The sequence below is a fragment of the Sparus aurata genome, chromosome 22 (genome assembly GCF_900880675.1).
Source record: "Sparus aurata chromosome 22, fSpaAur1.1, whole genome shotgun sequence".
In the NCBI taxonomy this organism is placed as follows: Eukaryota; Metazoa; Chordata; class Actinopteri; order Spariformes; family Sparidae; genus Sparus; species Sparus aurata.
The window spans coordinates 8,079,196-8,095,828 of NC_044208.1; the positions used below are offsets into that span (position 1 = coordinate 8,079,196).

The following is a 16,633-nucleotide window of genomic DNA, read 5'->3' on the forward strand; positions in this document are numbered from 1 at the left end:
GGAAACACCTGAGTGGACACGCTAATTTCCACCCCTATTCCGACACGATGCAATGACACATGTTGAAATTAAGGACGTTAAATACTTTTCCATCCGTCTCCATTTTAGCGGCGCCCGATTATCATTCAGACGGCAATGAGTCTGACAGAGAGACTAAAATAAAAGATATTAAAAAGTACAGATTTTTGTTTCTTTTTAATTGAACTCTTTTTAATTTTAACTTTTACTCTTGAAGTTTGAACGTCTTCTGAATGCAATTGGACGTGGTTCATGATCTGCTGATTTCCACTGTTCTGTGCGTTTGTGATGTTAAACTTTACGCGGCAGAAAAAGACAAAACTGCAGAAAGGCAAACTTGTCTATAAGCAGTGGGAATCGAGTCAAGAAACCTATGTATATTATATTTTGGAGTAAAACGGTGTATTTATATTTATGCATTCATTTATTTGAAAAGATCTCATTAGCTGAATGCCCTTGGAACCAGCTTATCTTTCTGCAATCCAAAAGCCAGTACATGTAAACAGTTCTCATGGCTGCAGTATTTTATCATCAATATGACGATCAAAAGGGAAAACTTACCAGGAATGGACCAGGAACACTGTGCGTTGCTGGATGAGGTCAGATCGCATTGTGATAAAGTTGAACCAGGTAACTCGGTGAACCTGCTTTTTTCAGCCTCTGTGTTACGTCAATAAGGCTGCAGTAAGGCGGGGCAGGCAAAACTGAACGTTTCTTTATGTTGTAAATTTATTTTCTATTTCTGTTGCGCCACAACACCACGATCGCGGATGGAGTTGGTCTGACTTCCCGTGAAACATAACTGGCTTTGGTCGCCACACAGTAGCTGGCGATGTCTGCAGGTATCCTTAAAAATATCCAGTGGTGTGGCTCGAACCGTTTGGCAGCCTTGTTGGCTGTAATAAGGACTCCACCGTCCCCTCCACCTCCTGATGTGAAAGGTGATTAACAGGCATGTAATGTGAACGTTTGGTACAAATGTCAACCTTGGATGAGACGGGGCTGGTTCTTTCATGAAATACACAGCCTTTAATAATAGTTCATCGCAAATCTACCAAGCAGGTTTGTATTTCGCTTGTTTCTGGAGGACACTGGCTGAAGTCATCTTTGATTCGTAGCCGTTTGAACAGATTCAGATAGAGGCAGAGAATCATTCGTAGAAATTTCTCAGGCTGCTCTTTCTCTGGTTGCAATATGGCCCACTCGTCCATCATTGATCCCTGTTTTCATATTTGCTCCAAACGTTCGGCGATTTGCAAGTAAGTCACTAATTCCAACACTTTGCGCAGAGCTCCAGAACCAGCAGGTGAAAAACAAACTCCAGACACGTAGACGGGTTCTGATGGAAACAAATCCTCACGTTGCGTCATCATTGCAATATACGATCTGTTGCGTATGTTCTGATCGGGTGTGTGTTTTTCCTCCACAGCTGTCCCACCCCAGGCTGTGATGGCAGCGGTCACGTTAGCGGGAAGTACGCCAGACACCGCAGGTACGAACTGCACCACATGTTTTATACACTGATAATGAAAGATTTAGACAGTTCCTTGTGTCGATGTCAAAGAAACTTTGGATGCAAGGAGCGATTTCATTTTCACCTGATTTCACGGACGTCTGTTCTGGTGCTCTCGGATCTCCTAATTTTGCATTAAAGTCGTTTTATTTTGCCTTATTTTGTATGAAGTCTGAAAAGCATCGCTGACATCCAAGTATGTCTTAAGCTTTGCCATTGAGTCAAAATGTAATTATCATTCTCTACTGTACCAAAAGGAACATGTGAAGCGAAGAAAGCAATGCATTTATTTTCTTGCTGTTCCAAAGTTGAAAATGTTGGCGCTTAGAAGCATCTTTTGTCAAATGTTAAATAGTGTGAAGATCTGATGAGGCTCGGACAAGAATCAGATTTTGAGATTACTGGTTTCAGTCTCGTCTCTTCAGCTATTTTTTGAAGGAAGTAAGCGTCCGTGAAAAGGTGCTTGGGAACATTTTCCCTCCAAATGTTCTCTAAAACCTACCTGAATTAATTCAATTGGCAGGTTGCGTCTCGCTGCAATTTCGGCAATTGTTAAACTACCTGGTGAGTGTTCAAATATTTCTGCTTCATTCAGTGAGACCTGAAATATAAAACATTTCCTAAGGCCTTGATTTCATCTCTTATCGGGCTGTTTGAAGCGACATGGAGCCGCCGACTGCGCAGGCAGGACCGTCACTATACACTGAGGACACCAAGCTCGTGTCTTGGGTATTTCTTCTGTGATAACACACAAATAACGCACGGCAAGTCATTTAAAGGCTGAAAATGTTTTTTTGTGACACAGTACATCAACACAAAAATAATAAATGAATGACTTCATTGTAGTATCTAGTGAGTGGGGAAGAAACAAAGTGCAGATCATTTTCCCAACACTTTTGACTTTTCTTCTCTTCATCTGAACACAAATATCTGTACGTTTTCCTTCTTACATTTTCAAAACACGCTTGTTACTTTAGTATGAATGCATTTGAGGGAAACATTTCCGAACCTGTACTTCTTTAACTACGTTTTTACACAATTATCTGTACTTCTGCTGGAGGAAAGAATGTGTGGACACCTCCGGGCATTCAGATCAACATGTAGGAAGATAAATCTACAGAAAATGTATTCAAAAGAACAAAATGATATGAAAGAAGGATATATTACTAGGGGGAGTGGGGTTGGCGACGACCCTGCCTGTCTAACTCAGCAGCTCAGAAACCAAAATCGTACCAACAGTAAATGAGCCTGCGTCACGGTTTCAGACTTCCTGGATCGTCGGCGTTCGCAGGTTGCAGCCTGCAGCTCAAGTGAATCCGGCGCTCTGTCACCGGGGCCGCGGATAGAAAACCAATCAGGCAGAGTGTGGAGCTGTGAAGTCTCCGGGTCACACCAACCGATGGCTGTCCGTCCTGCTGCTCGAGGGATCGGGGCTGCTGGATAGCTCCTGCCTCAGATCTCCCAAGCTTTTGGAAACGGTGAATTACCAACAAACACGGAGGGGGGGGGGGTGGCCACCGTAAAAAAAAGTGACGCTTTCTACGAATCGTTTCAGCTCATGTCCGGCGTGAAATCCTCTGAAGTGAACCTGCAGGCAGAGTAAGATCATTGCACTGAAGCTGCAAAAATGCCTTGTGGTCGATACGTCATAAATTTTGTAAGACAGGTGAAATATAAATCAAAGCGTAATGCAGCTGCATTGAAGTAGAGGTTTTCACTAAGACACGATATCATCTGAAGCCTGACAGTGAGGCTGTGGAGGAGGGAATTTAAATATTTTTTCTTGTAAAACCTGATTTAAACATCCATTATAAAATCAAGACACTCTCTGAGATGTTTTGAGGTTATTTCGGAGGATCTCAGTGGTGTTATTTCTGCTGCGTGTGAGTGGGAGGCTGGGCGTATAGAGGTTGCGCGGCTCAGGACAGCGGTGGTTTGACGCCCGAGGTAACAGAGAGATAATGAGAAGGGCAGGGTGGCGAATCGCTGGCAGAGCAGACTGATGGTGCTGCGAAGGGCACAGAGACACGCCGGGAAAATTCAGCATCAGGCACACACGGAGTCAAACACCAAAATAAGAGCGCTAATCATACCGTCTTATGAATACTCTGATGGCGTTTTTTTTCTTTAGAGGATGGAAGCACACAAAGACGAGATTTTAAAAAGAAAAACCTCTTACCTCTCCGTCTTTCGCTCCTCTACTCTGTCATTATAACAGGAGCTCGGCAATAGAACATTATCTTATTACAGAGTTCTAGGTACTGAAGGTCATATTTGACTTAAGTTAAGCTTCACCATTTTATCACAGAATCAACTTTCAAGTTCCATTGCCTTGCAATATCACCGTACAGTTCAGGTCCAAGATGCTTGTCAGATCTATTTATAAATCAGCTATATCAGATCTCCCGACCCTGTGCGAACCCGGTTCTGGATTTCTGGCTGTTCCCAGATTCGAACCTAAACATGGAGAAAGCTGCCTTTCGCCTTTATGCTGCTCAGATGTGAAACAAATTGCTAGTAAAGCAAAGAACATGTTTGTTTGTTGGATTGTTTTTATTCCGTGCACGTTCTCCTGTTTGCTTCTATTGTTTTATCGTTTGCTTCTTGTGCTTCTGCCTGTTTGCTCTCTGTTAAGCACCAGGGTTGCCTTTGGGTATGAAATATGCTATATGAATAATGCTTATATGCTAATATTGAATAATATATGCCTTGTCTTGCCCTCGGTTCATGGTGTAAAAGCCCGGTTACAGCAGCATTTAAAACTGCCAAACTTTGCCTCAAAAGCAATTCAACTCAAAATAATCTGCAATTTTCAGCTTCGATTTGTTGAAAGAATTTGCACTGCTGACCAATAGTAAGTCTTTTGGACTATGCCGACCTTTGAGGAGATGTAGAACCTAAAAATGAGTCCAGTTTATGGACTGAGTTTATGTGCTTTGTGTCAGAGGTTTTTTTTTATCTCCTCTTTTGGATTAAAACTGCTCGAGAGTTATATTTCACAGACAGCCGTGAGACAGGAATCAGTCAGATAAACATGAATGCATCAGAGCTGTTTACCTCTTCAGTATCTCTTTCTTTTCTTTTTTAAAATTATTTTATTTTATTTCAGTATCTTTCTAAATGAAATCTTAAAAACAAAATCCACAAGTTTAAAGCACAATACAAAGAAAATAGGAAGAAGCTCAGAGAGCTATGACCGACAAGGACGAGCTTAAGTGTGTTTCAGTAGTTCACACACTAGCCCCACAAGTAGTCCCATTGTCACCAGGCATGTTTCTGTCAGAGAACTGCTTCACACCGACAAAACTTGAGATCTACAAGGAGAGGATAACAGCAACAAAACCTGATGATTTTACCGAGATGTAGAGTCCTCTCGCTTATACCAAGACATTGGGACATTTTGCAGCCGTGTTAGGGGACAAACCTGGATGCTTGTATCGAGACGTCGGGACTTTTTGTAGCCATGGTTAAGGCAACAAAACCTGATATTTTTACCGAGACATCTGAACTTTCAGCTGCCGTCTTTCAGGCAACCAAACCTGATATTTTTACCGAGACATCTGAACTTTCAGCCGCCGTCTTTCAGGCCCTATCCCCAGATATCTTTAGCAAAAACATGCTGTTTTCCTAACCCTAACCAAGTGTCTGTTTTTTGTGCCTAAACCTAACCTGTCCTTAACCACCACATACAGTTGAAAATGTAAGCAAATCTGGATGATCGGAAATGTACAAATTTAACATATCGGTGGTTTGCTGAAATGTACAATGGCAAGTTATTCTTGCTATTGGGTTGGCCCTTTCTTTCAAGAAATGCATCTCATTGCAAGGTCTGTTTGGTTGGTGTTCTAGAGCCCTCAATCATATTACATCATCTTCATCAGCGGAGGGAGTTGCCCAGTTCTCACAGAATTGTAGATTTTTCATATTCCGGGCACTTTAAGGACATCTCTTACACGTCTCACTTAAAAGCAGAGGCTCAAAGTTCTCTCTCGGCGCTGGAAACAGGAGTAGCAATCTCACCGCAAGACCGTTTTTCCTTTCATCACTGCTGATAAACAGTCGTACCGACGAACTACTGAAGTGGCAGAGAAGGAAAGACAGAGGTAGAGCCAGACAGACTGAGAGAAAAAGGGAGAGAAGTAGGTCGTCTGATGGTTCCCTCTCTGGGGAAAACAACGGCTGAATCATTTAATCAGTTAATCATCGGCTGATCACAGGAGTATACTGTACACAAACGTCTGATTTTACAAAGACACAGAGGGGGAGAGCACAGTATCAGTTCCTTTCTTTCGGCCTGCTTTATTTTTATCCCTTCTATAGCTACAGCTTGGGAAGTTTCCTCCGATTCCATCAAACAGTGATCAACCATATCTAACCTGCTTCATTTGACATTCCCCAGAGTCGGAGAAGGAGATGGATATCAGCTTCATCTCAGTGTGTCCAGCACAGAGACAAGTCAAGGATGTGTTAAATCGTGCTCAGCACAGAGATTAGAAGTAGCTGGGAACTGGTAGCTACTACTTGATAATGGAGAGCAAGTTTAAACCACACTTCCACCAGCCAGCCAGTCTCCAACTTTGTCTACCTGGTGTTTGACCACTGCCCAAGACTCAAGATGCTTTTGGGACAATAAAGCCAGATATTGTTAAGGAGACACTGAATATTTTGCTGCTATCTTTCAGGGAACAAAATCAGATACTTTGTAAGAGACAAACTTGCAGCAGTCTTTGTTGCAAAAGACATCAAGACATTTCGCAGCCATATTTGGAGCAGCAAAACTGGATATATTCAATTAACGATTGGGTTGTTCTTTTGTTTGTCGAAAAAAAAAAATTCCATCGCAAGGTCCGTGTCACAGGAGCTCTCAATTATATGTATGATCGTGATCAGCAGAGGCAGTTGATTTGCACAAAGACTGGAAGTAGCTGTGAAGTGGTAGCAGACTGACTGATAATGTGGAGCAAGGCTAAATCACTTTCGTCACCAGCCGGTCTCTGGTGTTTGGTGCTGGGCAGGTCAAGTACAGTGGGTTTGTCAGAGGTTTGTAAATGATAAAAGCTCCCTGCTGCTGCCAGGAAAGACGATTATGAAAATGACGAGACTGGAGGAAAACAGTCTGGGCTGTAAGACAAGACAATGATCCGAAAGGATGTTGAAACGTTCTGTAGAGCTGAGTGGAGTGACTACTTTCACATACAATAGTCATTTTAGCACCGTGCTTATAAAAATATTAATGAGTGCAGGTTTAAACTAGTAATTTTAGATTGAATTATACAATTAGTGTCCAGTCTGTAGGGCTGGGAAAGGAATTGAAATTATGCTGTTACAGATGTCATTATATTGTGATCTGGCAGGGTTCCTTTTCCTGGTTTTTAAATTAGTATAAAAGGAAAGTGATGTAATTTTCCAAAACATCCTTATACGCAAAGGGCCGAATAAGGCGATTACCAGTGCCTCTCAAAACAGTGTGACTGCTGCATACCAGCAACAGGCTTACTCGGTGTTGTGTTACAGTTTGGTTGGGTTTAGGGACTAAAATACTTAGTTAGGTTTAGGAAAACATTGTGGTTTAGTTAAAATAACTATCTTACTAATGTGACTTCAGTTACAAACACATACCTAACTGTAGTTAGGTACGTGACATAATCGAACTACGCTAGTCAGTTAAAATAATTCGCTGCTGACTAATTGTAACACACTGTACATAAAACGGCGGTCTCCTGGGTGGAAGTCTAGACTTTGTTTAACACATCCACGACCTACTCCTCATGCAGCCTCTTTCACTCTTTATTCTACTTCACCTGACTTCTTCCATTGCTGCCATAATAATTACTACAGCAACAAGAGATCGCCGCCTAACAAGGAAACTTGAATATGGGTCACACTGTAATATGCTGCTTTCACAGTCGACCTCTATGGTTGTTTTCTTGATGAGAATGGGCTGTAATTCTCTGAACATACTGCACCAGACTGCTCTAACGCTTGTCTCAACCTTTCATAATAATCACACCACTGATGATTATTTATCAAAAATCTAATTTGGCAAAAAAAAAATTGTGATATCTGATTTTTTTGACGGCCCGGTCCAAGCATTTTGAGGCTTTTGAGGAGATTTCAAAACATGAAGATGGTATTGACTAAAAATATATATCATTTTGGGGACACATGGTCCGTCCTTTGTGCTATGAAATTGGAACACAGCATGTGAATCCCTTGAGCGTAGGCAGGCATGCAGTTTGAATCCAATGCATGGGGTTTTTTTTTTTCATGGGAGTCTTCGAGATTAAGGAAATTAGAGAATGTGGTCTTTGTAGCCTGCTTTCCTCTAACCTAATCTTATTCCTAATGCTCAAACTCGACAACATTTCTCCACCTCTCCTCGTCACCCTGCTGGGATCTATAACTTCTCAAAGCAGAGGCACAGTTTCTGTTGTTCCTGCTACTGAATGAGTTGGGGGTGGAGGTAGAGGTGGGGGTGGGGGGGTTGTAGTCAGGCTCAGAGTCTCTCTCTCTCTATCTCTCCCCCCCCCCAGTGTTCCTTTCTTCCTCCCCTACCTTTCTTTGTCTCTCCCTCCCTCCCTCCCTCCCTCTCTCTCTCTGGAGGATGTCACCATGGCGACAGCACCGTGCCGATGCTGCAGTATGAGGACCAGGAGGGATGCAGCCTGTCTCCCATAGCAACGGCTCTTATAGGATGTGAACATCGTGTCGCCCACATTACCCCTCCTCCCCCTCCTCTCCCCTCGTCTCACTGCCACCACCCGTCTCTTATATATATACACCCCCCCCCCCCCCCCACAACTCCCCCTGTTTGCTGGTGCCAAAGCGTTGCCAGGGCAATGAGTGTTGGCATGTGGCATAGCCGGCGGCAGAGATCCCACCTAACCACACATACCTAGATGTAATTATCGCTCCGCAGCTGCTATTTGTGGCTCCTGTATAACTGTCCTCATTCACCAAGTACTATCATTTGTTTTTTTATTTATTTATTTCACAGTTTAAAGTCACTTGAAATTCTACTGTTAATAGAGATAATAATATAACAATTAAAAAAAACAAACAATTTTATACTATCATAGTAATTGTTGAATGCACCATTTTAATAATTAACACCCTGCAACCGGAAGTCCCATGGGGAGACAGGCATTTTTTTTTTTTAAACGGTGTAATAATAAAATCTAAATCTAAGTGATAGCATGATAATTCATACCCAGGAGTGATTCAGCCTACTGTACATTAATTAATGAGTAAGTGCATAGTTTTTTTGATGCGGATAAACAAAATGTAATTGTGAATGTAAAGCTCACTCGAGTGGTGCATAAGGATTCACGCAGTTGTAGAAAATCTCTGTGATTGGCTGACAGGTAGTGACCTCAGACAGTTCCGATCTTAATAAGTGCTGAACGTATATTGAACTGCAGGTACCTTAGCAACAGTGCAGATGCTTTAGGCTCTGACAGCAAGTCAAGTGATGGCTGAAACCGACCTGACTGTGGGTTAAACTGACTACGAACATGCTGTAAAGCACATAGGTGGATTTAAACACAGCCTCTCTTTGTTGCTGTGGTAAATTGGAGACAAGAATGGATTGGTAGTCATAGAGACAATAATGGATTTCCAGGTGTCCACACAGAGACAAAAATCGATTTCCAGGTGTCCACACGGAGGCAAAAATGGATTCAAGGCGTCTTAAAAGTGGGAGAAATTGGTGTGTAAACACAATCTGCCGCTGAGGCTGATGGAATGTCATTAGGCATTGAAACATTTTGCAGCTGTCTTTGGGGTAACTACCAGAAATTTTGAGACGTCAACTCATTTTGCAGCCGTCTTTGAAGCAACAAAACCACGTACTTTCAGCCAAAACATCCTCTATTTCTACCACTAGCCAAGCGTTCTTTGTGCCTTAACCAGACCAGCAACCAGCACCTATCTGTCTGATATGAATCAATCAAATTTGACATATCTGTGGTTTGGAGAAATGTACAAGGCCCATTCCTAAAACAACATGACCGTTGCATTGTACAGGCAACATGCATATGGAGCTGTAGTGTTGAAAATTGTTGGGTTTAGGCACTAAAACTACTCGGTTAGGTTTAGGAAAACATTGTGGTTTGAGTAAAAAAAACTACATCACTAATGTAACTTGAGTTATGAATGTACCTATGTTATAACCCTAACCCTAACTAAAGGTATGTTATGCATGCGATGTTATTAACTACGTAATAAGTTAAGACAACTTGCCAACGCTGACTTTTAGTTACCCTCTCGACATGAACACTAGGAGTACACAAAATTTAAATACACTACTCAATCCCGTGGTGATAATGATTCGCACAGTTGCATAAACCGGTGTTGAAGAACTTAAAATACTCATTCCAACAATTCTTAAGCTATTTTAGTCTGGACCAAAGTGGTGGACCAACCGAGCAATAGAGTGACAGGCCGACATTGACATCCCCAGAGCCACAGCTCTATTGTGACTAACGTTTTTTTAAAAAGCCTTTGCTAATAAGAATATGCAAAATAAAAGGACTTAAGATTTTATGTAATTTTGTCATAAATTCTGCGAAGTCCAACACCTTTAATCTGGCAAACATCACCGCAGGACTTTTAGTAGAATATATAACTGAGCGTCATCAGCATATTATGCAAACGGATACGGTGTTTCCAAAACATTTAATGAAAGTACACTGAAAATAATAGAGGGCCGAGGATTGACCCCTGAGGAACAGGATAGATGAGATTTTCGGAGTGTCACTGTTCAGATTTTTTGAATACTACACAAACTTAACAGTTGAAATACTGTGCTTAAAACCCAGCACTCCAAAAACAAAATAATCCATCCTAAATGTAATCGATAATAAATTAGTTAAAAAAAAAAAAAAGAAAGAAAGAAATGATTTGTGAACATTATTGCTTCAGAAGACGACTTTATCTATTATCATTTTGCATTACAATGCTTCTATTTCTTCACAGGGAGACATTCAGTACATTTACTTTCATGTAATGTAATTAGTCTCTTGAATATGTTCATGAAATGGCAACACTTGATATGTCAGAGAAGCCAATATGGAATTTTAAATTGATTAGAGACTGAGAGAAGAGAAACTGATTAAATCAGTTTCATTCACCATGTAACACTCCAGCGTATATTTCTAACAGATAACACGCACGCACGCACGCACGCACGCACACACGCACACACACTTCTCTTCTAATGATCACTCCATCTTTTACCTTATAAGCTGTCAGCTTGCCCGTGTGTGTGTATGTGTGTGTATGTGTGTCTGAGTGTGTATCTGTGTGTATGTGTGTGTGTACGTGTACGTGCGCGTGTGTGTGTGACCTCAGCCACCTTGCTGTCTCCCGCCAATTAAAATTCCGGTGGTAATTAAAGCAGATCTGAAACGAGGGAATGCTGCAGACAAGGGCGAGAGACTACGCATGGTAATTATGTGGAGGGAGAGAGAGAGAGGGAGAGAGAGAGAAGAGGAGGAGGAGGAGGAGGAGGAGGAGGAGGAGGAGGGGGGTTCACACATTTTCTCTTCTTACTAAACTGCTCTGCTGCAGTCTGACATGATGCAACGTGATTGATAAGATACTGTGTGTTGAATCGATCGAAGACCTTAACGTCAATGTTAAAACCTAAAAACCAGCGATGGAATGTAACTAAGTACTTTTACTCAAGTACAACTTCGAGGTACTTGTACTCTCCTTGAGTATTTCAGTTTTATTCCTCTCTATACTTTCACTCCACTGCATTTGGAGGCAAGTGTTGTACTTTTTGCTCCACCATGTTTATTTGATAGTTACTAGTTACTCTGCAGATCCTCTGCTGCAACTGAGCCAAAGCAGCACATTTTAAAATTAATTTATGTTGTCTTCAATCTGGTGAGAGGAACAACAACCACAACAACAACAACAAAAAAAATAAAAAACGGTGATTATTATAATCAGAAAAATGTTGAATATCAGATCCGATAATTGGCCACTGCTGACAACGCCGATGACACTGCCGCTGCCGACACCACTGCCGATAATGCAGCTCTTGTCACCACGCTGTGCTCATGCTCTGATTAGATTTATGCATAAAAAACACTTTTGGTTTGGAAAACATCATGGGTTGGTTTAAAACACCTGTTTTGCTCGCCACGATCACGGATGGAGATGGTCCGGCTTCCTGTGAAAGAAAGCCAGTTTTGACGCCACAAAAATGGATTTAATAAGAACGCGATGGTACACACGTCATCCTCGCACGTATCCGTCTTCTTAAGAGACGTTAAGCGCTGAAATGACATTCTGGAGACTCGGCTGTATACGTCTCACCAGTGGCGGTTCTAGTTTTCATAGGGGGGCCAGGTTGGGGCCGGCTTTTTTGTTAGGGGGCACATACAACCCGGAAAAAAGGATAAATCCCTCATTCAGACAAAGCAGTGTTTACAATTTCAACAATTTTGATTGGGTAGTAAACTGCTGAGACATTTTATTTCTGCCTCTCCCTTCAGAACAAAATCATTGCAAGAAATCTGTCATTGTATTATTGATGCAGACTCCCTGTCAGGGGGGCCACCGGGGGGTCCAGACTCAGAGTTACGGGGGCACTGGCCCCTGTTGGCCCCCCCCTAGAACCGCCCCTGCGTCTCACCAAAGCTCTACCTCTCCTTTACCAAAAAGAGATAGTGGCCCATCTCAGTAATGATCTAGATAGAAATAACCGACTGTCTTAATAATTCATATGCAGGCGGTTCAGTAGCAGGTTAAGATTGATTAAAACATTGTCACACGTTGTCACTTGAAGAAAGGAAAAAAGAACAAAGTCGTCGTTAAACGGTCTAAATGTCCTATTTTCTGCAGGTTTGTCAGACAAACACACAGCGGCTCCAGTCAGAAAAGCAGCGCCACCTCCTCCAACTCGCCCTCCAAACACAAAATAAGCTCTTTCATATGGAAATGCACTAATTGATTTCCTAAAATCTACATTAAAGCCGTGTATAATTGTGCTTGCTGTTTTGGAGCAATTAAAGCAGAATTTTCCCAACAGTTAATGACTATAATGGGCTTTGCGTAATTGAGGCCCCGGTTGAATAAGCTTTGGGTTTTTTTTTTTTTTAGGGGCTCATTCTCCTTCTCGGCGAGGGCGAGTGGATATCCGCTGCAGTGTCTCCACACACGGACCGCAGCAGAGGGAGTCACATTACTGCGACCTTTGACCTTTACACACAGAGCTTTTCGTCCTTCTGATCACCATCCTAACTGCACGCCATCAGAGTCCGGCTTTTTATTTCTGACGAAAGGCACTTTTCTTTGAGCTGGAAAACAACTCTGAACACAACGGAACCACATCCATTTTTATTTTGTGACCACTGTTGAATTAAAATGCAAGTCCCGCATATATTCGAGGCCGATATATAAGCGAATAGAAACAAACATCAGAAGTCAAGTGAAATCTGTGCAAGCTGAAGAGGCCGTGGGTTATTGTCATGTTTTTAATGATATATATATATATATATATATTTTTTTATCTCAACACTAATGAGCTTTTGCTTTTTTAATTGGAAACATTACAACTATGGTGTGATCTCGACAAGGCAAGCTATTTTAAGACTGGGAGAAATGTTGAAACCACAAATAATTCAGCAACAGTGTTTCGTAAACTGTGTTTTTTAGATTTCAGAAATTCTGAATTCCCTTTCACATAGAATGCCCTTTTTTAAGCTGCTGTAAGTCTTATTTTCTTATTAAAATATGTGTTAAATAGCTCTATATTCCAACAGTAACCAGTCTTTTGACCATGAATCAGGGCTGAAATACTCATCAGAATGGCTTTTCTCAAATGCCGACTTGAATCTTGATGAATTCAAAGTGTTGCTAGTAGACTATGAGTATAACAGTGCCGCTGGCTCACATTTTCAGTTGGCATTGTCCTTCCTTCTGCTACCTGCGTTTTCCAGAATATCTGTCTCTACAACAACAGCAACGACAACCTCCGAGCCAGCAATCTACTGTAGCCTCTTACCGCAAGCAGCTGTTACCTTTTCTTATGCGAGGATTTTGCTGTTTTCAATGCCATGACTCATCTTCCCACGTGCAAAACAAGTTCCCCAGACATCATTTTTGCGCCGCCCAAGTGACTGATTTAAAGAAAGGCAAACAATCCAGAGTGTTTCTTTCTCTGTTTCTATGTTCTTTTCAGGGCCGATACCGATTGTTGACAAATCATAGACAGAAAATGATTTTATATCGGAATTAAGTTCAATTGCAGTTGGTAATGTGTCCCAGAGTTCACATTTTGCATCATCTGGTTGAAAATATAAATTTCAAGCGCTTTAAGTTCTCTCGTCATGCAGGAGGACAAAAAAAAAACCAAAACCCGGAATGTTCAAAATTGTCATGTTGACATTTATGGTGCGCTCATTTATTCACGACGTCAGCTCATGCTTTAAGTAAAATGTAAGAAGATGTTCCACCTTAAAGATGCCGGTAGTCTTTGTGAATTGAATAACTAGCAGCGATGAAAAGGCAGCAAAAAAAGAATAAACATCTTTCCTTTTTTTTTTTGGAACAGCTAAAGAAGTTTACGATGTTGTTAAAAATAATGTCGAAAAAGGTGTGTGTGCACGGCCCGCGTGCATCGCTTGGGGCAAAGGTGTGCTCTCCGGTATTTGCCTGAACAGCTGAACAAGAGTTCCTTGTAATATTCCTACCGAGACTATTTTGGAAGCTTTTTCTGAAGTTTGGACGCATTGTTCCAAACCGTAATGACATGTCAGTGCTTGTTTGCATCACTTCCTGTTCTTAGCATTAGCACATTTAGTGTTGCACGTAGTGTTCAGAGCCGAATTTAATGATCTTGAGAACACATTTTGGGTGATGTTTTGACCTCTACGGGCTTCCATCAAGCAGGCCTGGAGCTCACCGTCATCCAAACAGTTGTGACCTTTTGTCTATCAAACATTTAATCGTTCTCAAGGGCCAAAAATAATATAAGAGCAAGCTAGCCAACCAGGGCAGGGTTTTCTGTTGGCACACTCGGATGTGCTCTGACTCTTTAGGATCAAATCCGGCCCATACGTGTCAGCCAGATTGGCTCGTTTTTCAGACTCATTTGACCTGAGAATCGGCTCCAGTTTGCTACAGAAGAGCATTCCTCAGGCCGGTGAAGTTGAGGATGACATACTCAAAAGGATCAAATAGTAAATGAGAGACTAAAGATGGCTGCTGATCATGTATGTGCCCTCTGTCTTGCTCCAGTGTCTACGGCTGCCCGCTGGCCAAGAAGAGGAAGGCTCTGGAAAAACAGCCACTGGAGCCGGCTGCCAAGAGGAGGCCCTTCCTCACCTCCTGCCCGGGCGAGGAGGAGGAAGAGGAGGAGGATGCCGGCGCCTACACCAGCTACGAGAATGAAGCCATGGAGGTGGGAGTCGAGGGGAAGGAGCAAGGGGAGGTAGTGGAGGAGGACGAGGAGGAAGAGGACGGGGAGAGGGAAGGAGACGAGGACGGCGACGGGGAAGACGAGTTCTCTGAGGACAACGAGGAGCAGGGAGACGAAGAGGAGGAGGAGGAGGAGGAAGAGGAGGAGGAAGTGGAGGTGGAGAGGGCGGACACGACAATGGGAGGAGGGCGAGCGGAGGAGGAGGAGGAGGGCATGTACGAGGAGGAGGACGAAGTGGACGACGGTGATGACGAGGAGGAGCAGGAGGACGAGGGAGAGGAAGACGAGCAAGAGGAGGAGGAGGAAGAGGAGGAGCAGAATCATCAGCACGGTGAGTTTGATGATTCTCTTTCTTGGATTTTTCTGCTCATTTCCTGCATTTCCGTCTTGGTTTTCACACGGTTGTTTATCAAACCATTCATGCGAGAGAAAAGTAGAAGGCTCGGTTACATTTAAAGGGACAGTCCACTCCAAAATATCAAAAAACATGTAAAGAATTGGTATTTTTCATGTTTTGAGGTGAAAACATGTTGTACTTTAGATCCATTTCTTAACTGCTATCGGTGCTAAACTCTGTGACAAATAACTGCCAATACGTGCCACTCCTTCTTCAACATTTGCTGAGGCAAAATTTTAAACAGCGACACTAAATTGAATGCGCGTGCTCCCTTTCCTGCCAATCCCTTGAGCACATGTAGTTAATTTGAGTTCATCATGGGAGTGATGACAATTAAGTATAACATTCTAAAACGTAGTCCCTACAGTCCTGCAAGTGATTATTTTAAAGGTTCAAGGTGATTTGTCCTTATGCAACACAGGTTTACATGAAGAAATTCAACTTTTAAAGTCAATTTGCAGATAATAATAATAATAATTCTGCATACAAGATTAACAAATGGCAGGTCTTTAGGGGCTCCGTAAAGCAAATGCATTTAATCACTGTTGGTGAAAAATGACTGTCAATTAATAGAATAAAAAATCTTAGGTTTGATTTAAAGAAAATCTTTACGCTTTAATATAATTTTTTTGATGATTATTACCTATTCCTTCCATGTTGACGTTATTAATTTATTAGGATCCCCGTTGGCTATCGTCATCACAAAGACATACGGCACTCTGGGAACTAGGGTTGGGCGATACGGCAAATTTTGGTATCGATCCGATACCAAGTAATTACAGGGCCAGTACTGCCGATACCGATACTGATACCGATACTTTTTACTTGAAAATTCCTGATCATTGAATGATTTTGTACTTTTGCCTCTAATTAGCTGATCATGATTATGACAATAATAAAACACAGGACAAAGATTTGAGCCAAATAAGAAAATAATATTTAACATAATTAAATCTATAACCTATAATCTGCATGTAACCTAAATAGGAATACTAATGTTCCTTCAACAGATATGCAAAAGGTTTATTATATTATGCCATATTCATACTTCAGAGTGAACCTGAGTGAGCGGTGTGAGAGAGGTGGAGAGGAGCACTGCGCATAAGGACTGAAAGACGCTGCGATCACACAAATTCTGTGAAGAAATACAAGTGATTTGCTGAACTTATAGAAGAGAAACTGCAACAAAAATATCGATCTCATCGCGCTAGTATCGATCCGATACCAATACTCACCTTGGTATCGATACTATCGATATTTGGATCGATCCGCC

The 16,633-nt window shown here is 41.9% G+C and overlaps 1 protein-coding gene across 12 annotated transcripts in view; it reads left to right on the plus strand.

Moving 5' to 3' along the window:
• The window catches only part of myt1la (myelin transcription factor 1-like, a), an 83,057-nt gene that overhangs the window by 25,656 nt on the left and 40,768 nt on the right, over positions 1–16,633 (plus strand). For all 12 annotated transcript variants that reach the window (XM_030405091.1, XM_030405092.1, XM_030405101.1 and 9 more), the window contains 2 exons: positions 1,448–1,510; positions 14,783–15,294. In XM_030405091.1, the coding sequence (XP_030260951.1) occupies positions 1,448–1,510; positions 14,783–15,294 (575 nt within the window). The remainder of the gene's footprint in view (positions 1–1,447; positions 1,511–14,782; positions 15,295–16,633) is intronic.